This window comes from Anser anser (genome assembly GCF_964211835.1).
Source record: "Anser anser genome assembly, chromosome: 3".
In the NCBI taxonomy this organism is placed as follows: Eukaryota; Metazoa; Chordata; class Aves; order Anseriformes; family Anatidae; genus Anser; species Anser anser.
Genome location: NC_139722.1, coordinates 76,543,818 through 76,565,311, shown reverse-complemented (window position 1 = coordinate 76,565,311; position 21,494 = coordinate 76,543,818). Strand labels below are relative to the sequence as shown.

The following is a 21,494-nucleotide window of genomic DNA, read 5'->3' as shown; positions in this document are numbered from 1 at the left end:
CCTAGTGACTTTCCAGAGTGTGCAATAAACCTTTTTTTTTTTTTTTTTTTTTTTTTACCAGGTTTATAGGTAGAAATCTAAGAACAAGCATCCAGAGCAGGGGGATATCAGCTGAAGTAGAAACTTAGCTACTTATGGAATGGACAACAAGTTTCTATCAATATAGGTTCTAATAAAACAAGAAGGAAAGGTGATTTAAAGCTTTGTTTAAATTTAATACCAACATGTAACATTTAATATTGAATTTGGGGGATTTTGCATGCTTGGCTTATTTCAGTTCTATGTTCTTGCTATGTTAATACTGTCCTTGGAACATTTACAGAATTAACAGATTCATAAAACCCAAGTTTCAAAGTTTAAATTTTAATGGTAAAAATATTTCATTGAAGCAAAAAATAGCAATATTAAACATTTGCAGCCAGATAGTATTATAGTCTACTTAGAAGAAATTCTAAAGAACTAGTTTCAATGAAAAGTGTTACTCTATCAGCATAACTGTTTTTCCATGCAATTGACCTAATCTCCATATCTAACCAACTATACCAGACATTTTGAAGTTCTGATACCATGAAAAAAGATCTTTCTGTGGTTAAAATTAACGTTTCATAGATAGAACTTTCTGTTTTTAAAGATCACGAATGCAAGAAACATTGAGCAGCTACTGCTTGCCCCAAGCAATGCACGCTGGTATTTAAAGATTTTCTTAGACATCATGCAGAGATCTGTATCACAACAGCAGAATTCAAAACAAAGAACAAGAGATTCAATATAAAAAAAATAGCTTGTTAACACTCTGTACTGCACAAAATACAGAGTTATAAAACTAGCAGTAATGAGGAGTAAAAGCAAATATTACAATAAGGACATATCAACAACAATTAAAAAAAAATCTAGTATAACTCATCCACTACAAGCACCTACTTCAGTAACTGCTACAGGCTTCCAGTCCTGAGGAAGAGAAAATACAGGAGCAGAAAACAGTAACAGAGCAGAGCGGGATTTAGACAATGTGCAACCATGTCCTGCAATATTAGAATCTTGTTCAATCTCTCCCCCCAAAAGCTCTCATTTAAGTTACGCTCCCTCGATGTATGCCTATATCGAAGGATCTATACAGTATATCCCGAAACATTAAAATACTTTCGGTCACAGAAGGTGGGCAGCGTAGAGGTAGCAGAAAGCCGTACTTTATGTACTCAACTTCAACTAAGTATCTAAACATTTCAATATCCAAAGCACTCAAGCACACAGGTAGGTGTTTCACAAAAAAAGGAACGTTCTGGCAAGGTGGATTTGGTGGTAGCATCCCCCTGCCCTTCTCTGCTTTGGGTTTTCTGGAGGGGAGCTCTTAAGGTTTTTTGTTTGTTTTGCCCCCCCCTTTTTTTTTCCTCCTTCATTTCTGAATTCCATGGAGTTCAATGTGGACAAAAGCCCTGCCCTTGAAAGGTGTAATGTATTGCAAGAATACACTCAGGAATGACTGGCCAGGGAGCAGCTCTGCTGAAAAGGAACAGGTGATCTTGGTGGGCATCAAGCAAAAGGTGAGTCAGAAGCATGCTCTGGCAAAAGCGGCCAACAGCATCCTGAGCTGCATTAACACGATTACTGTCTGTAGATCAAGTAAAATGCTTATTCCCCTCTATTCATCAGTCTAGTTTTGTGTCACTGATACAGGAAAAAGAGAGAAACTGGAGCAAGTTCAGAGGGCCACAAGATGGTCAGAAGGATGGAAAACTGTCTTATGAGCAGAGTTGGAAAAAACTGGGTTTGTTCCACCTGAAAAAGAGATGGCTTTAGGCAGACCTACAAAGCAGCCCTCAATATCTAGGGAGCCATCAAGAAGGTGCAGTAAGGATCTTCACCAAGTAGTGGATGGTGGAAAGACAACAGACAATGCACATAAATTGAAGCAGAAGAGGATGCAAGGAGAAGTTTTTTCCCCATGACAATAGTCAAGCAGTGCAGGAGGATGCCCAGAGAGGTTGTACAGTACCCAGGTTTTGGGGGGTTTTCAAGACCTCACTGGATAAAGCCCTCAGGGGCCTCAGGGCTAACCCAGCTTTGAGCAGGAGATTGGATTAGAGATCTCCTTGAGGTCTCTTCCAACCCAAACTATCCTATGATCTTATTTAAACATCCATGGAGGATGGGTTTTGGACTGATTTTCCAAAATTATTCTTCTACAGAAAACAATTATTACACCAGCCAGATAGGTAGATATCCTTAGTTAATACAAGCTGAGCTCCAAGCACAGGATAATCAAGGACTAGACCAGCAGGAGAGCACTCATAGTGAGATATCCCAACACGTATGCCCCAGGAAGGGCCACGACACAAGGGATGAAAAAAATAAATATGGTAGTTTCAGTAGCAGTATAATGTTTTCCAATTTCTCTTCAGGTGTGAGTCCAACTGACAGACGTGAAAGCCACTGAAACCTACATGTGTGGTTCTGCTACATATCCCAAGTCATTTCTCCATCTAATGCAATGCAGTCCACACCAGATGGAAATGAAATCATCTCAGAGATCATCAGGTGAAACACCGCATAGCAGCTCTAAAAGAAGCTTGCTTACTCTATTCACCAGCACTAAGACTAGCCTCTAACTCATTTTTCCTTTAAGGATACAAAGTCATACTTTATCACATAAATAGCTTGTCAGTAGCTGTCAGGATGATTCTTTTAACAGGTAAGTCCTGTTCATTCTTCAAGAAAGATTATACAACCATAAAGCAATGAAAGATTAGAAAAAGCAAGACACACCCAGAAATTTAAGGCAAAGATTCAGAAGCAGAGGTGCTCAAAGAAACCAAAATATGAAGTATTCTGCCCCATATCCTCAAACTGGTGAGATTTTTTTATGTTGTATATGGTACTTCTGAACATGCTTGTTTACCAGAGGATTTCAGACAGATTTATATCTAAAAAATAAAAATCACATGCTAATCACAGCAGAACAACTTCTGAAGGTGAACCACACAAAGCAATAGAGTATCAGAAGAAAAAAAAATATAAGAAAGCAGGAACAAAAGGAAAGTGGAGCAAAGCAAGACAGGAGAGATTACAAGAAGAATGAAGAAACATTAGTCTAATTACGTTAACAGTCCGGTTTCAAGCTTATCAACTCGTTCACTTCAAACAAGGATACATCATGGACGGAAACAGGCCCAAAATGTATCTGAACTTCAGACGTTAAAAAGAATACCTTTTTTTTCCAGGTTCTCACAAACAAGAGAACAAAATGAAACAAAAGGCCCCAAATCCACAAGAGTTAGATGAGCAACTTTCCTCTTTTTTGAGGAAAAAACCCTCCTTTTTTAAAAAACAACGAAGAAAGGCAAAAATAATTTGGAAAGAAGATAACAGTCTTATTCTAAGGAGAAAATTATATAGTACTCTTGTGGTTGACCTTAACAATCTCAAAATACTAGGCATCCAGTTCAACTTTAAACCTCTCCTTAAATTACAATCAGAAAGTAAGACTTCTCTTCTGCAAACTGAGTTTAGCTGGCACACCAGTACGTAGTTAATAAGTTGTATGCAATCAAAAAACGTCATGGTCTTTTATTTTCTACCTGCCACTGTATAATTACAGCTGTGTGACAAAGGAGATACTGTTCAGAATACGCTGGTCTAGGTCCTGCACCATGTGAATTTTTCACAGCACTGGTTCTAGAAAACAACTACACTAACAACGAAGATGTTCCTAGTCATCCTAAATAATTTCATGATAAAAAATTCTCAGGTAAATACTAACCCTTGCATTTGATACTAGACCAACAGTGATTCCTTGTAAAAAACAATATGGTATTTCTCCATCTGTCAGTAAGGAGTTGTTTCCAAACTGTAAACTGGATACCCAGAGCATTCGAGATGACAGCTCATACACAGAGAACATAGAAGATCACGCCACTGACACTACTTTTCACATCTTGATCACCTTGTTGTCTTTTAAGAGCAAATTGACACTTAGTAGTTGTCGCTGGGTTATCACTGTATGTCTGAAAGATAGGTAACGTCCACAAAAATCACAAGCAAAACAAAAACATGGTCTTCACTGTCAGAAGCGTGGAAATTCTCAACACAGAAGGCAGGTGGGTGATCAGTTTTTGGTATCGGTTTCTCTGCAAATAATGTGATGTAAAAAGGAAGGGTTTTCTTGATTCTAACTGATTAAGCTAACCAAGCACTGAAGAAGACGACTAGCTTGGATTTATTTTTTTTTGGATGTCAAGAAAAGAGAACAGTTCTTTTATTCGTCTTTTTGATTCATTCCTTTCAAATGCATATCCAAGAGATAGCATATGTTTTAGCTCCCAAAAGTTATGGTCCAGATTTATTATTATTTTTTAAGATCAAAACTGTATACAGCAGAAGCCAGGAATAATGAAGTTGACTAATTAGTTTAACTGATTCTAGAAGACAGGAATCTCGAGTCTTCTGTGCTGAAGTCAAGCTGCCATACATTACAAAATACGTTTGTGCCTTTAGAGCACAAACACACAACCAAATGATAAAGAAGTCTGGACCAATTATAAAAATTCTTCCCCCTCAAGATGTTAACTTCCAATGATGGCACCTCCACAAGGCCTTCAGCCTGAAATTTTAAGCTATTTAATGTCTCAAATTGCTAAAGGGAAACAGAAAAGCAAACAGAACATCTTTTTTGCCAAAGCCATTTTTTTTTCCAGATGTTCTACAGAACAACAGAAAAGCAAGTCCAATTTTCCCTGTAAGGATACAGGTCTCCATTTTGCAACCTCTCCCATTTGGACAGAACCATACTGAAAAGTCAGATGGATTACTTTGCAACCTCAGAGTCAGAAACAGGAATTTCAGCATCCACATTTTTTAAGCTGTGATCAACAAACACTGAGCTCAGACACACACATTCTTCCTGTGTCATGAAGGACCCATTCTTTATCATCAGTGAAGTTTACACTGCAAAGCAATGAACATTTTCATGCCTGTTCCTAGAAGAAATGGATCTCAGAAAGCAGGTTTTGATAATAAGTCCAGAACCAATTTATTTCTTTTTAAAACAAGGCAAAGTAAGTTTTTTTGACAACTATTTTTCACTACTTCAAAAATTCAAAAGCTCCGAAATACACTTCAGCTTTGGGAAGAAACAGTTTGAAATACTTTTCAATCTGAACATACAATGTATACCTTTCAACGAGGTTTTGAAAGGTGATTTTGATTGAAAAGCTTTTTAAAATTACATAAAGTGAAAAACACTTCCCCAGCCAGGAAAGTAACTTTGTACTGGGGAATCCACCCTTTACATGGCACATTTGATTACCAAAGGAGCTGTGTTTTAAAAAAAAAAAAAAAAAAAAGCCCTACTGGCTCTATTTTAAGGATTTATTCTAGAAGATGACAAATTACAGTTTTTATCACGTAGCACTGGATTAGCAAAACCGGTCTCTGCAGCCACGTTAATCAGGAGTCACCAGAAGTGTTTCCCAATGCTATTATACATGAATTCCTATTCTCAGTAAGTGGTGCACTTCTGCCCAGTACCTATTTTTGCAGTCAGTTACATGACTTAGACATCCAGTTAATTTCAGCTAAGAAACTCCCACCTTTCATTGCAAAAACTACAAAGACTAAAAAAAGACTAAAAATGAATTGCTTGCTTACTTTCAAGCATTTTCTTGCTCTAAAGTACAGTTCTATTAAATAACCTTTATTTAATTCTTATCAAAGGGCTGTCATTTCAGCGGCACATGAACCAAGGACAAGTTACAATACAAACATTAATGCAGATGATTAACCGTGAACAGGAGTATTTCGAGTTTAAACAGGCTCAGATTACAAAAGCATTTAGTAACTTGGTTTGGCTTACTCAGATATTAAAACATAGTTAATGTAGGCGATACTACCCTGTAAGATTTCAAGTATCTTCTGACTCACTGCGAAACAATTTAGGCTTTAACTTAAGATATTATCCAAAGAATCCTAGCAGCAAATCGGAATTAACGCAACTGTGAAGTTGTGCTGAAAGACAGGTCTAACCTCTTGTTAGTGACTGAGTGTGTCACAAGAATATGAAAAGATGACCTGAAAAAAAAAAAAAAAAAGAGTCTGTAAAGAAACAAAGACTGCAGTAGACAGAAGTGGAAGGGTGTTTAAAGTAGGAGGCACCTCTAGCCCCTTTTTCTCTTATTTAAACAGCAATCAATAGTCTCTCCCAGTGCAGTTTGTGCTAACTACTGTTTCTTTTTCCTATTTCTGCAGACTGCAAATTTTTCCAGGCTTATTTGTACAATACAAAACCAAAAAAAAAAATCTGTATTTGATGTTTTATTTAGTATGGTGTTAACTAAGAATGTACGTGCCTTTTTTTTTTTTTTTAAACCATTATCCGCAAAGAGAAGCGCGCCATCTTTAACATTAGGTACTTTGAGTAACTAGTTCAAGAAGTGTTGATTTTTTTTGTTTTATAATTACAAATCACTTGGGGATTTTGAATTTCTTCTGTATTTGGGATCGCTTTAAGAACATTAATAAAACATATCAACTGTTAATTAAGACAAGTATATATAATTTTCCCTGCATCTTGAATACCAGAAAGTTACACATCTGGAGAAGAGAAATTACTCAGCAAGTTCAAAAGTTAACAGTTACCAGTTTACCAAGGTGAGACCATCTCATGTAAGCTTGATATTTCAGTGTTTTTGAAACAAAGAAATAAAAAGATGATTCAAGTTTTCTATGAAGATGCATGATCTTTTTCACACTGTTTGCAGGTACCAAATGGAGAAGAGGGGCATTCTCAGCCATGCCATACAAGTCAACTTAAGACTTAACTGGGACGGGACAAATGACATGCTAGATGCGAATAGCTCTTTTTGGCCACGTTTTGTAAGATGAAATCTCAAATTAGTGTGACCTAGCAAATAGCAAACTGCATACATGAATAAAATCTGGCGTCTATTTCTGGCTCTGTAGTAACCAAATTTACTACATCATTTTCAACATGTTGCTTCATGTATATGCACTGCTATTTTCCCATCCTATTGTCCTGTAGCTATTACAACAAAGCGAGAATGCTAGATGTCTTTTAAACAAACACAAGACAGATTAAGAGAAGGCCACATCTACACACAAATAGAAGTCACGGATGATTTAAATCTCATCTTGTTTAATAGCATCTTCCGGAAGCATTCTAAGCAAAACAATCAGCAATATCAATGGTTTCCAAACATTTTCGATCGTTTGCCTCTTCTCCTGAATTACAGACTCAAAATTCCTCATTACCAAAAACAACCCCCCCCCCCAAAAAAAAACATGCACCCCATAAAAATAACCATCATAGCTATTCTACCTATGAAACACTTAAATCATTACTTAACGTATAGAAAGAAGTAGACTACAGTGTATGGTTTTGTCCTGACACAGATGAACAGGAAAGCTCAGTAATACAAAAAAAAAAACCATTTGTATACGGCAAGCGATTATCTTTTCCCAACAAATGGGGTAAGCTTTGGCAGGATCTCAACTTGTCAAATGTCTTTTTCATTTCAGTTAGATTTCACGTATATAAGGAAAGGAACTTTTGAAATAAACTAAGCACCAATTAAAATGTCATCATTTAACACCAGCAAGACATTGGGAGTGGAAGATAATGAAGAGAAAAGGCTCGCCAAAGTTTTTGAAAGCCACAGGAAATATCAGCAGACAAATTTAACTGCTACTATTCAGTATCTCTGAATTCTGTAAAAGTGGTAAGAATGAGGTTCAGCAACTGCTGAACAGCAGCAGAAAAAAAAGCATCCCTGCCTTTCCCCATCACCACGTACCTGGAAGAGAAAGAGATGGACAGCTCCGAGATGCAGAAAGCAACCCATTTGATGGCAGCCAGGTGGCTGTGATGGAAAGAAGGCAACAAACACTGCCATCTTTCTTTCTGTACCTCAGAAGTTATGAAAGTTGGGTGAAGAAGGGGCTGTAGACAGAATATTTACATACATAAATACTATTCATCCTCTTTTACAGCCGCTGAAGTTAGAAAGACAGAATATGTACATATATAAATACTACTCATCCTCTCTTACAGCCGCTGAAGTTAGAAAAGGCTTCAGATTGCTTAAGCATCCATCAGCCATACCAAAAAGCAGTGTTCTTCAGTATTTTACTTCAGAAATTAAGAGTACAAAGCTATCAGAAATATTCTGGTATTTCATTCTACATGCAGACTTCCCAAGATGCAATCCAGAGTAACGTTTAGCTGAGGAATAGACTACTCTATCTGATACTGTCACGGTATTACCTCATAAGGGACCTGGAACTTGGAAAAAAGTCATGCCTGTCACGGATCAGAGCGAATGCCCTTGCCGTTTTGCACCAGAAAGAACCACCCTGCTTATCCTCACGATTTGGCAAAAGCTAGCTCTAGCCCGACTGCTGTGAGTACGGCCCCAAACACCTTCAAGGTGGTTAGGACAGAATTTTTCCCAGTGGTGCAGAATTCTCTTCCCAGCAGCACGGAGGGAAGCGTGGAAGAGAAGGGTCCTAAGCGGACTGGTACTGAGAGAGCTGATCAGTGCATTCGTAACAATGTGCACAGGTATCTATGAGCATCCAATGCACACAAGGATGCTCAAAGAGCTGGAGACAAATGTGGAATACCAAAAACAGACACTTCAGGTAAATGCCGAGTTTCAGTAGGTTTCTACAAACCTCAGACTTCATTATCAGAGTGCTGTACAATACTTCGCTTTAGCACACGACTGTTTCATGTCGGTACAATGCTGTCCAAGTTTTGTGCTGCTCCCTGACACTTGTCACTCAAGATGAATGAATATTTCTTTGAGAAGGCAGCCAAAGTTTTCAAAGTCGGTTAATCTTAATAAACTTGATGCACTGGTTTTCCGAGTTGAAGACTTGAGAAGAATCGATCAAACAGAAGAATTCTGGAGTTTGTAGTAGACTACAAACAACTTATTTGGAAACAACAAGAATTAGCAACTCTTTCAAAACTAATACTGAAGATACAAGAAGGTATCATATTGTTAAGGGATTTTCTTCATTACTACTTTGGAAAATTCTACTAAAGTTTTGAACATTATAAAATTTGAACACTCTAAGATCATCACAGATCCTACCTTACAGGCCAACTTTATTCAAAAACTGCATACATATAGACAGAAATCAAAACGTAACAAAAAAATTTCTCACTGTAAATCCTGACAAAGTTCAAGGATAAAAACAATCTCTCTCTTCTTCCACATTTTTTCCCATTAAAAGGCTAAAACACCTGAGAAATTTCAAATCCAGCTCACATCTTGAACACTTACTGGGAATGTAACAATTTCATCACTTTGGGATGATTAGGTCTCTAGATACTTCTAAATGGCTTCAGTGAATACGCCAATAGTCTGCATAACATTACTTTATTGGTCTCTTTTTTTTCATAGCCTACGTATCAATCCTTATCTGCCTGAAAACAGTTTGTTACGGGCACTGAAGCTGAATTTCTTGGAATAATCCTTGATGCACTACAACAACAACAAAAACACTGTTAATAATAGATGCAATTTCGGTATTTCTGGAGATTTTATCAAAAGTATTCCAGTATCTCTCTATTACAAATGAAAGAAGGACTTCGTTAGAACATCTCAAAAAAAAAAAATTATAAAAAACAACTGTTTTCTTTCATCAAAGATTTCAACAAAGCAAAGGACTTAGAACACAAAATGCAACAATCTTACGTAATTCCACTTTTTAGTTTCCCCACTATACAGCAAACACTAGATATATAAGCAATCAACCAAAACCAATTAGCAGGATTGAGCAATGTTTTCGTTAGCATTGTCTTTCCACCACAAATATTGAATTCTTTTCCTTGTCTAGATGTGAAAAATATCTCAGTCTTTGAATTGTCAGAATACATACAGTAAGTGTTAAAGAAATCTTTTTACATTTCCATCTGTCCACATTGGAAATCAGCAGTACTCATATACAGTAAGACTAACACTTCACATGGAAACAACTTACATGTTTCCTAATAAAATCCCCAGTATTCTACAAGTAGTATGAAATGTCTGGATATAATCCAAACACTGTAAATATTACTAATATATATAAGTGTGTGTGTATGTGTGTGAGAGAAGGTGCATGTACGACTGATTTCTCCAGATCTCTCAACATAAAAGAAATTGTATTATAAAGAAAATTTTATCAATGCAAACTTTCCAAAACAAAACCTCATACAACCTGGTCTGTTTCTACATACGCGTTTTCCTGTCCAGGAAATCACAGACAGCACTGTGCTGATGCTTTTGAAATGAAGCACCTAGAATAATTGCTTTTACTAAAAACGAAAACAACAACAAAATGGTTAAAAGCTTTTTATTACTATTAGATTTTAATTTCAAACTGCTGCATTGCTCAAAGCAGAGCAGCTTCTGGGAGGGCAGGGGGAGAAGGGGACCTTTTGTTGCTGTAGCCACTGGGGGAGGAGAGGCTTTCTTTGTTGTTTGAACTCTTTTGCCCAACCACAGGCTATGCAGCAGCCGCTAATCTGCATTGAGAAGGGGGATTCTGATCTTCCACTGCGTTTTGTCAGCAATACAATGATCATATATGGAAAAGCATGACACGCCAATTAAGTTGTGTCTCTGCCTGTAAGAGAATACCCGAAGGTGGACTGACAAGGGAACTCATCTGACAAAGAGAAAGCTATGCTAAGCCACCCCTCCAGTGCTTGAAAAAAATGGGCATTGGAACTTTAGTTCATAGATACTGCTATGGGCAACATACTTTGGCAACAGTATTTCTCTGGCCAATAGACAAACAACTCTTTCACTTTTTCCCTGTTATAAAGGTGCTTTCAGTATGCAATAGACCAGAAATGCAGCCATGCCCTGGGACACAATTCATCGAGGGCAAGTCTTAAGAGAATTATCAATAAATTGTAAATCTAGCACCAGATAGTAAGTTATTGCAGGAGTTTTCATATTCCTCAGTTCTAGCTGAGGAACATGAAAACAACAACTCGAGTTGTGCTAACCAGTGAACAAACAAACCAATCCATGAAGCCACTAACACACAACATCATTTTTGTTTCATCGTGCCAGCACTATATAGCAACCAGGGCTGTACTTCACAAAACCTTTTCTAGAATGTTTACCCAAGAGCTGACCTGGCATTAGCAATCATGTATTCAAACACGCACTCAGCTTCAAAATACAAACCAGAAGGTTTTCTAATGTCATCGAATATAATTACAATAGCTCCTAACTATTTTTTTAAAGACTAGTGCATCTTCTACTCTTAGAGTACACAAGTAAAATCAGAAATTCATCAATAATTACTCCTAAAACGTACCGAGATGTACCATTAAAAAGAAAAAAAAAAAAAGCAAAAGTTGATTATTTGTGATTTCTGCTCTCAAGAGTGTGACTGGAACAAATGAGAGCAACAAACTTATACAAGATGAGTAATACACAATCTTCATCAGGACATTCATAAATTCTACTACCAGACTTCTCAATTTATATGAAGAGATTCAAAAACCAGTAAGAAATGCACTTCAGAAATGCACCAGTAAGAAATAGCCAGGCTAGAAGACAATCTGAAGAGGAGCTGAGCTAAGGGCCTAATGTCGAGGTGAGCACACAAGGAAAGAGAGCAGCTCTACAGAAGGTCAAGAAATATATCATAACAACACCCACCAAGCATTTCAGAGCTGATCACCTTAAGACCAAAACCTGAAACAGAGGTAGATGGCCATAATCCCGAAGTACTACACAAAATGTTTTTACCAAGTTATACACCCCTAACAGAGAAAGAGAAGTCACCTATGCGTCAGCAACCCAGGTGAGTACTGAAAGAAAGACGACGATGATGTGTGTGGACTTCATGTCAAAGCTGGTTCTCTTGTGAGACTGAAGGATCAAACTAGACAGCCATGAAAGGCAGAGCAATTAGATGATCGAGGGCAACTAACCACATGGAAAAACCTACCCTCCCACTGCAAAAAGTTGCTATGAACATACAAAACTTGCTCATTATGCAGCAGTTCACAAGGAATGATATGGCTCATGAAGACAGTGTTACTGCTAGACCTGAGCTATTTTTCATCAATAGAGTTTTATCTCAGTTGCCTCCCGTCTTCATCTTGGATTACCAAATTTCTGGATAGGTACAGTCACAAAAAAGCAGTCCTTTATCCACAATTAAAGATTAGGGGGAAAAAAAAACATGCAGTGTTTAAACTCTGGCAACATGATTTATGAGCTAAGTCACGTATAGAACCAGAGAAGCCACCTAACACTTAGTTTGGTTTATCTTGATTGAAAGAATATTTCAATCTTAATTTTATCTTTACAACTACGGGGCTAAGACAATAAAAGAGCCAGCTCTGATATACAGCTTGGCTACAGAAAACACACTACCAACAACTTGGAAAAGATCTGAACACTTGATTTACAGAGGCCACTGAACTGAATGAAAACACCAAACACTTGCGTTGGTCTTGTAAATTTCAGCTTCAGTTACCATATTCTTAACTGTTTAGCAAATAATAAAAGTAGCATCTTGATGCAAATTGGAAAAGGTTACATTTCCTTCCTTGAAATAAAGGAACATGGAAGGAGATGAGGAAATGAACATATGGAGAGAAAAGAGAGCAAAGAAAAACCAAAAATTTGGAAAAAACACTGGCCTTTGAGTACTTTCCCTTTTAATGAACTTGCACTTCATTCAGCAAGAGAAATGCATCGTGCTCTATTCTTACACAAACCTCAAGAAATTTGCAGTGGAACGCATGTTCAACATTATTTAATCATTTCAAGTCTTGTACAAAACTATACAGCAGAAACTCCATGCTAGTTGGTTATACTGCAATACCTAACTCTATGAGCTACACATAATGCAACATGTGTTGCCCACTTGTCTTCGTCTTAATTACTGAAGCAATTACCATTATTGGAATATATTATTTAACACTTATTGAAATCATTCACTATGTTGATATTTTATACTCAGTTATAAAACTATCCTCCTAAAATGCTACAGCATTTAGCTACTGGCAACTATTTTAAGTTAAAAACCATTCTGCAAGAAGGAAAGATGGTCAAAACCAATGCAACAATCTTAACAGCAGGAATTAACAGGTTCAGATCTTTTCCACAAACTAAAACCCCATACATCTTTACTCACTGAAATAAGCATTGCTCAAAACGTATTTTATATGTAAATATTTTTTCTAGCCCCAAATCTCCCAAACCCCCAAATTATCTAAGCAATGCTTTACTCAAGTGTACTTCAGAAGAGGCCTGCATTAGCTTGAAGTTCTAGATTTTGAAAGAGAGAGCAAGTACCCCATGACCTATCTGGAATATCTGCTAAGTTTGACTTCACTTAAGTTTATCATAACATTGAGCCTATTAATTCATACTGTGATTTTCAACTTCATCTTCAACAGAAACATTGGCCAAAACCTGAAGTTATTCTTTAATGGAATGCTCTGAATTTTGGATAGCCATAATCTATTTCCCTTCATTTATAACAAAGCGGCTTTTCAAAAAAGATCAATTCAGAATGCTTTCTCACGATCCACAACCTTATCACAAACATCAGCTCATGTCAAATTTTAACACCTTCCATTTAAGTTCTAGTTCTCCTTATGCCACTCGGATGGATATTTCTTATGGAAAAAGGTGAAGTTTTGTCAATTATAAAACAAGTTTGTCCACAAACATCATTAAAGCGTGTTCCATTTATTTTGTTTTAACCCTTCTGAAAGGGAGAGAGTTTTGTCAGAAATAGCACACTTACACAAACAAAGTAAATCCCTGGCATTTCCAGAGGGGTAGGCTTTCTTCAATTGGAAAATTACACTTGTCAATGGCATTTTACTCAGGCAACAGATTCACACATCGGGAGGGAATTCTTAAAGCCAGTATGTCTGAATCGTATGGACCTAATTTGCTACTAAGTAAAGAAATAACTTACATAAGAAATACTAAAAGCATAGCACAAAGCTTCTTTCTAAAAGAAAAGTATTTCCTTGCTATTATGTTTGTTGTCTGTAAGATTGCAGTCGAGATCTTAGTCCAAACTTATTATCACCCTCTAGATAGCAGCAATTATATTTCATTTGTAAGACAGACTATTCACTTTTACTCAGTTAAAGCAGAACTGATCTCCAAGCAGTCCTTTTAATGCAAATGAGAAGACCTCTGTCCATGATTTCTTTTCTTCAGACATTTTAATGCAGAAGCCAACAGTCTCAGTAAGCTGCAATTAGAAATTGCTAACCTATAACTAATGCTTCAGTGTTTTAACCTCCTCTTTAACTGCGCCTGTTTAGTGATAATCAGAATATATTCTACTCGCTAAACAGTGCGGGCATCAACCTTTTAAATTTCCAGGACACCTTTCCAGACTGTCTAAATATTACCTTAAACATTTGTAGCAAAGACAATTTATTTTCCATATTATGAGTTTGGTATACTTAAAAAGATAGCACTGTAGATCTCATTGTCAGATCTGTTCATCGGCTTCTTGGTATCCATACACTTTGCAGAGTTCCACTAAAATCTACTGGAAGTTGTGGGATCCGAAGCATGGAGAAAGCACAAGCATCTTTCCCATTTATATGATGATTACCTAGTTTCAGACTTGCACTTCCACTACCAGTCTCGCCCCCACTGCAATAGGCAGTCATTGGTAATCCCAATCTTAAAACACGAGTTCTTTCAAAGTCATGGAGGCAGATTTTTAAAAGCGAATGGGTGAGCAACCATGCAGATAGGAATCTGCAGGGGTTTTAAAACTTAAAAGATCCCAAATTCTTATTGCTTTAATGGGATTTGAACAACCAGCTTGCATTAACTATTCTGAAAAGACTACAAACTCAGGGCATATACCAGGCATCCCCATGATAATTATTTGCAACACTCTGTGAACCAGAATCAGATCTGAATCCAAAGAATAAACACAAAAACTGTATCAGCCTTAATATATCCTGTTATCTGCTGCACTGTGTAAACACCTTCCTTAAATAGATTACTTATTTGTATTTAAAGCCTGTGAAAAGAATTTAAAATGTACTGACTAGACCAAACACATATACAGTACCAGTAGATGGGGGAAGTCAGTATCAAAAACAAAACAAAGAAACAAACACCAAATAACACCCAAGAAACACCCCCACACTGAGGAGCTGGAGAGTTATTCCTAGTACCTTGCTGCTGTGCCTACACAAGTTGTTCTCTGGCAACAACAACAACAAAAAAGATAAAATTAAAAAAAAAATAATCACTGAAATTCTTCATTTATGGCTTTCTGGCTTGTTTTAAGCTAGGGCCATTTAAAAATTAAATACACTATTACGAGTTATTCTCAATACAAAGCCTGTTACTTCTCTGAGTTTTTTTTATTAGACTTTTCTACATTTGTTAATACAGAGGTATATTAGATCAGTTCAGAAAAGCTTTCTCCATCAGAAAATGAAACAACAACAAATCAATGCTTCTGACAACAACCCCTGAGCCCTCGGGCAATTATGACAAAAACCTCAGCCATTCTAAAAAGCGTCCTTCTCAAAAAAAAAAAAACAAAAAAAAACCAACACACACTACTCTCATTCCTAATCCACAAACCACGTTCAGAAAAAATTAGTGCTTCTCTTTTTCTCTTATGCAGTTATCAAAGCATACATTAAAGATGAAACTGTATGTTGTCATTAAGATCAACAACAGTTAAAATGCCCAGCTGACGTATGGCATCTTAAACCAACAAATCTTAAATGCTTTCAGAAAATTTACATTTACTGTATTTGAGAGTGACAAATGCACTGGTCTCCAATGCTTTTGCTTTCCTCACTCTCACCCAAAGCCTCCATACACACTTTATATAATCAATCACTATAATTCCAATAAGCAATGTCATTGAAGAAAAAAATTGCATTTATGCTTTGTTTTTTTTTTTTTGATCTACGAGCTTCTGAACATTATACACTTGTTATCAAGTCACAAGTTCAAAGTTTTTCCCATTTGGAAACTTTGGTTACCATAATCACCTAAGACTTAAATCAAGATCAAAGCCTCAATTTACTTCCTATTGCAAAAGGTCTGAAGATTTCTTACTGTGTTTCCATTCTTGGCCAAAAAAAGGGAAAAAGCAAGCCAAATATTAAAAGCATCCAAAAACTTGGTAATACTGCAGAGAAAGGCAAGGGGAAAGTGGAACAGAAAGGGGAAACAGATTTAAAGAAAATGATTAACATACTGTTTCATTTCCAATCTGATCGTTATCTACAAAAACATGATTCAGCCCACATTTCCCAAAAACCTGCTGTATCTTTTTTAGACTTGCTGAAGTGAGTAGCTGTCTCATCATTTAAAGTGGAGACAATAAAGCTTGCTTTAATGAAGTTCAAATTACTCAGCATTACACAGCCCTTTAGCAAGGATCTGTACCTAGCACCACTCTGGACAACACTAGAGTTTAACTATTATTAGCTGCTAAAACTTCAAAAACAAAACTTTGACTTTATTCATTTACAAGCCCCTCAAGCCATAGAGCTGCTCTCAACTAATTTCTGAATTAAGAAGTCTTCAGAATGAACAGAATGCAAACTATTCACAGATTTCTCAGAGCAGCAACAAGTGTTAAAATAGGTAAAAGCCTAACAACATTAAAATTATCTTGCTCTCAAGCATGAGCCCACACGTGACTTGTGACTTCAGTGAAAGCGTCAGTAGGTAAAGATAGGAAACCCTCGCTCCCAAGAAGACTCACTTTTCTTCCTCACATTTCTTCTCTCACAGAGAGAAAAATACTTACTTTTGACCACTGAACAGAAGCTCCCCTGCTCCCTGTCTTGCTAAGGAAAAGTGGCACTGAATGACTTACTTAACTATTCATATCACATAACAAGCCAGGAGAAAATTAGTAATACAACTCAACTCTACGCCCTACCCAAGGCTCTTGTTTCCCACTATCTCACCGGCAGTATGCTCTAAGAAACAACTCATGCCTAACTCTGAAGAGAGGCAAATAGAGAAGTGGATACCTAATCCCTGAGGGCCGGTCCACACAATGAAATATTAACAGGAATTCAGACTGATTCATTTCATGAAGTATTTCCCTGAAAAACAATCACACATTTAAGCTAGGTTCAGACCCCTACTCTGGACATCCAAAACCACGTCACATTTTACACTTTTCATTGAAGCAGCACGGACCCAACGGACTGGGAGCATTTTACATTAGATTTCACTTCTCTTTCTGGAATAAAAGCTACCTTAAACCCTGCTGTTAAGGAAGAGATTAGCTCCTCTGGAAATGCCTACCGTCCGTACGCAGGAAACTCAAAGGAGAAGTCACTTAAGGCAGACTGTTTACACTGCAGGGATGCCTGGCGAATGACTGTGAGGCAGCAGGTCTCGATATTCGGAACATGATATATACAATCGGGAGCTCCTGGGTGACAGCTCGCAGCGCTGGCACGTGCTCGCTGCCGCCTCAACGCAGCCTGCCAACAGCCCTGCCTGAACAGTTTGAAACGACACAACCGGAGCCGGACCAGGTACACCCGAGCAAAAGCCACATCCAAGCCACTGTGCCTTTACAGAAGCTGCACCTGCTGCAGCCCCCACGGTAAGTACGGTGTGCCTTATTTCCAAGCCGAGCCAGAAACAGCGCGGAAGACAACAAGAGGGCTGGCATCTCTCAAGCAGTCTGGTAAAAGGGCTTTTATCTGAGCCGATAAATAGCGAGCAAGTCAATCACACCGTCATCTGGGTTGAAAATATTGCCAAACTTGCATCAGCTCAGTGTAATGGCGAGACAAGCGTGAGCTTTTGTACTCGTAATTATCTGGAGGGAAAATATACTTTACTCCAAAACTGTTACCCGCTGTCACTTTACTGTAGACACCTGCAGTCTTATCAGAAGTCGTTAGACGCAGTGCTCTAAAAAAGCTCAGATGTTCAGAGATATCCCTGCACTTAATTTTTACTATCAGTAGTTCAACTGAAATAAATGTCATCGCTGACAGCAGTAAGTATGTTCCTGCACAGGTTCACAGGCTTAAACCACAGAAGTGTGGAGCTAGCGCAACCAAAAATCGATGTTTCTTTGCATAGTAACTACAATGAGGCCGAGAGCTTTTGTGCAAAATCTAGTTCCGTATGACAAACACACAAGGCTGACCTAGGACATGGTAACATTTGTTAAGCCAGCTATTACAAAGGGATGTAAGTACAACTTCTCACAAACACAAAGAAGAAAAGAGGTCGGAGTTGGAAGGCACGGGGAGTGGACAAATGCATGACCCAGACAACAAGCCGGCTGCGGACAGCCAGCTGCCAACCTGCAGCTCCACAACAACAACACTGTCTCCTCTACCACAACCGTGGAGGCTCCTTTGTGCTACTATCAGCCCAGTTTTTGGAACAAGCGACTGCCAGCTAACAGCAGTATCGGGAAAACCCGAGCAGCACGACCAGTGCTACGGGGAGCAGCGCAAGGGGCAAGAACCCCCACACCGCCCTCAGCCAGCCTTCTGGAAGCGGCGTGCGACAAGCACCGCAAACATCCAGGGCACTCGTTTTCAAGCTATTGTGACTGGGAAAAAAACAACAAAAAAAAGAACAACAACGTGGAGTCGCACCCAAGACTTTTCCGTGGCCGGCCCAGCAGCCTGGGCGCAGGAGTAGGCTGCGAGGCCAAGCCTCCACGGTTCACCGGAGACTTGTGTTAATAAACAACCCGGATCAGGGCCAGGCCAGGAGCAAGTGTGAATTTCCTCCTCCTCCTCCTCCTCCTCCTCCTGCCGTGGGCACACGCGTGACGGGCCCCCACGCCGGAGGGGGGCTGCGCTGCGGGGCAGGGCCTGTTATTTTTCATATATTTTCTTTAAAAAGTAAACTCAGCCTGCCTGAACCCCTGGAAACGCCCATCTCGCCGGGAAGAAATGACCCGCTGTGTTTTTCCGGTACGGCCACACGTGAACCGGGGACCTGCTGCCGGTGCCGGGGGCTCCCGCAAGCCCCCCCCCGGCGCTGGGCAGGGCAGGTCCCCTGGCCGGGGCTGGCTGCCCGCACAAAGCCGCGGCAGCACCGAGCACAAAGGGCCCGGCCGCCCTGCCCGTGCCGGGGGGCTGCGGGCACACACACACACGGGGACCCCCCGGAGGTGCCCGCGGGCGGCTGCGGGCTCCCCGCTCCCCCCCCCCGGCCCCCCGCGGGCTGGGGCAGGGGCCGCGGAGCCCCCCCGTGAGGCCGGGGGGCGGCGGCGGGCGCGGCCAGGCCCGGGCGCGGTGCTTCACCTCCGGGCGGGCCGGGCCGAGCCGTGCCCCGGAGGCGGTGCCGGGGCCACCCGGGGGGGGGGGGGGGCACACACACGCTCCCGGGGGTGCCGCCGGTGGGGTCGCTCACCTCGGTGGGGGCGCTGATCTCGAACAGGTCCAGCCGGTTCGCGTTCCAGTGGTTGATGATGTCGGCGAGTTTGCGCCGCTCCTCCTCCCGGCTGCCGCCGCCGCCCGACATCCTCGCCGAGCCCGGTGCTGCCGCCGCCGGGGAGCCGAGGCGAGCCGAGCCGAGCCGAGCCGGGGCCGCGGCCGGGCCCTCTCCGCCGAGCCCCGGGCGAGGGGCGGAGGCGGGGGGCGGGCGGGGGGGGGTCCCCCGGTGCCGGCCGGGGAGGGGGGGAGGGAGGGGCCGGCTCTGCCCTCGGTGGTGGCGGCCGCCGCGGAAACGCCCCGGGTCGCGGCTGCCGATAGCGATCGGCCCCGGCGGACGGCGGGGAAGGAGAGAAAGAAAAAGGGGGAAGGGCGGGGGGCGGGGAGGAGGAGGAGGAAGAAGGAGGAGGAGGAGGAGGAAGGATGCCCCGACTCGGCAGCGGCCGCCGCGGTGTCTCCCGGCTCGGCAGCGCCCGTCCCCTGCCGCCTGCCCCGAGCCGCGCCGCCGCCCCTCCCCGCCCCGGTATCGCCCTGCCGTCCCCTCCCGTCCCCTCCCCGCGCACACCGTCCCGTGCGCGCCCCCGCCCGGCGGCCCGCGCGCCCTCCTCCCCTCCCGCCCGCTCGCCGTGCGCGCGCGCGCTCGCTCCCGCCGGCCGCCACCTCGCGGCGGCGCGCACGGGGTCGGTGCCCCCTCCGCGGCCGGTCCGTGAGGGGCGGCGGGGGGCGGCCCCCGGCGCCGGGCGGGCCGCGGGCGCTCGGCTGGTGCCTGCCGCGGGCTGGCTGCTGGCCTCAGCGTGTGGGATCCGGCGTCTGGGTCCGGCTTTGTTCGTCACCTGCCGGGCTCGGCGGCCAGCCCTGGTGTCGCGGCTGGGTTTGCTCCGGGCGTCCTCTGAACGCGGGGCTCGGTTACCTGAGCACTCGTGCACCTCTTTGGGTTGGGGGGGGGGGGGGGGGGGGTTCAGGTGGTTAAATGAAAGGGGGAAGTCCTGCTTCTTCTTGGTGTGCCTGGCCAAGCGTTCCGAGCTGCTCTTTGCCGAGGGGGTTCAGATTAGTGGGTTTTGCTGATGGAGTTTTGATTGGCTGGGTTATTTGAAGAAGGAGATTCCTCAGAGGCCTTGTCTACATTAAGCAATTAAATTATTGTTTTTATCCGGCAGTGTAGCTCCCGTATAAGTACCAGCAGTTCTGGTTTTACAGGTGAAGGTCAGTTATACTTCTGCCCTACATCTGTAACTGTGCCGTGTGGGAGCTTTGCAGCCCCAAGGACGCCAGAGATCCTATTTCTCAGGTCCCGAACTCTGGGAGATGTTCAAAGGCCTCCTGAGAGCCCTGAGAGAATTGGGGGGGACGAGGGAGGGCACTTCTAGTAACATCAGACTCCTAAAAATATCTTTTACTCCTTTTAAAAGGAAAGTGTAGGGAGAACCAAAAAAAAAAAAAGATTCTTTATATAAAATTATCCTGGATGCTTTTTTCCCATATCCAGGTAGATCGTGCCACCGGATAACGTAGGTTGTTCTGGCAGTGCCTACAAAGCTCAAGAACCGGCGTGGATCTGCAATTTAGTAGCCCAGAACCCAGGCAGATAGCTGCATGCTCCGCTGGCGGACAACATTTGGAGAGCGGTCTCTTGATTTGGATGCTTGGCTACGTCTAGATATTGGTAAAACTGGATTGTTCAAGACACAGTGTGAGAAACAGGGGCTGCATTACTTCAAGATCAGGAAGGACACTTCTAGGTACTGGTTGTGCATAGATCACCATTTTGCTGTTGCTGGCTGCACAGATAAAAGTGTTTTTCCTGGGGAAAAGAGGTGGTTGCACTGGGAAAACTGGCTACCCAAAGTAGTTAAATTAGCATTGCTGGCATGCCTGGGTTCTCAAATGCTGAGGAGCACCAGGAATAAACTTATCGCTGTGCTGTACCCACGTGGTGTTATAATCAGCTGTGAATTAATTTATTTCTTTTTTAACTGCAGCTAGTCAGCATTTCTGTATACTGTATTTCTCTATACTGTAGCTAGACTCCAGTCTGGATACAAGCAAGTCCTTCAAACTGAGCAGAGCTGGAGCA

General features: G+C 41.4%; 1 protein-coding gene across 27 annotated transcripts in view; it reads right to left on the bottom strand.

Moving 5' to 3' along the window:
- The window catches only part of AFDN (afadin, adherens junction formation factor), a 130,262-nt gene extending 110,283 nt beyond the window's left edge, over positions 1 to 19,979 (bottom strand). For 6 of the 27 annotated variants that reach the window (XR_014581956.1, XM_083830029.1, XM_083830026.1 and 3 more), the window contains exon 1: positions 19,401 to 19,977. Coding sequence is in view for 26 of the 27 variants with exons in the window: in XM_083830029.1 (XP_083686155.1) it covers positions 19,401 to 19,511 (111 nt within the window). In the remaining variant the exon portion in view is untranslated. Of the gene's footprint in view, positions 1 to 19,400 lie in introns of all 27 variants that reach the window. The other 21 variants (XM_083830011.1, XM_083830014.1, XM_083830006.1 and 18 more) reach the window with 5 other exon arrangements.
- Between the last annotated feature and the right edge of the window lie 1,515 nt (positions 19,980 to 21,494).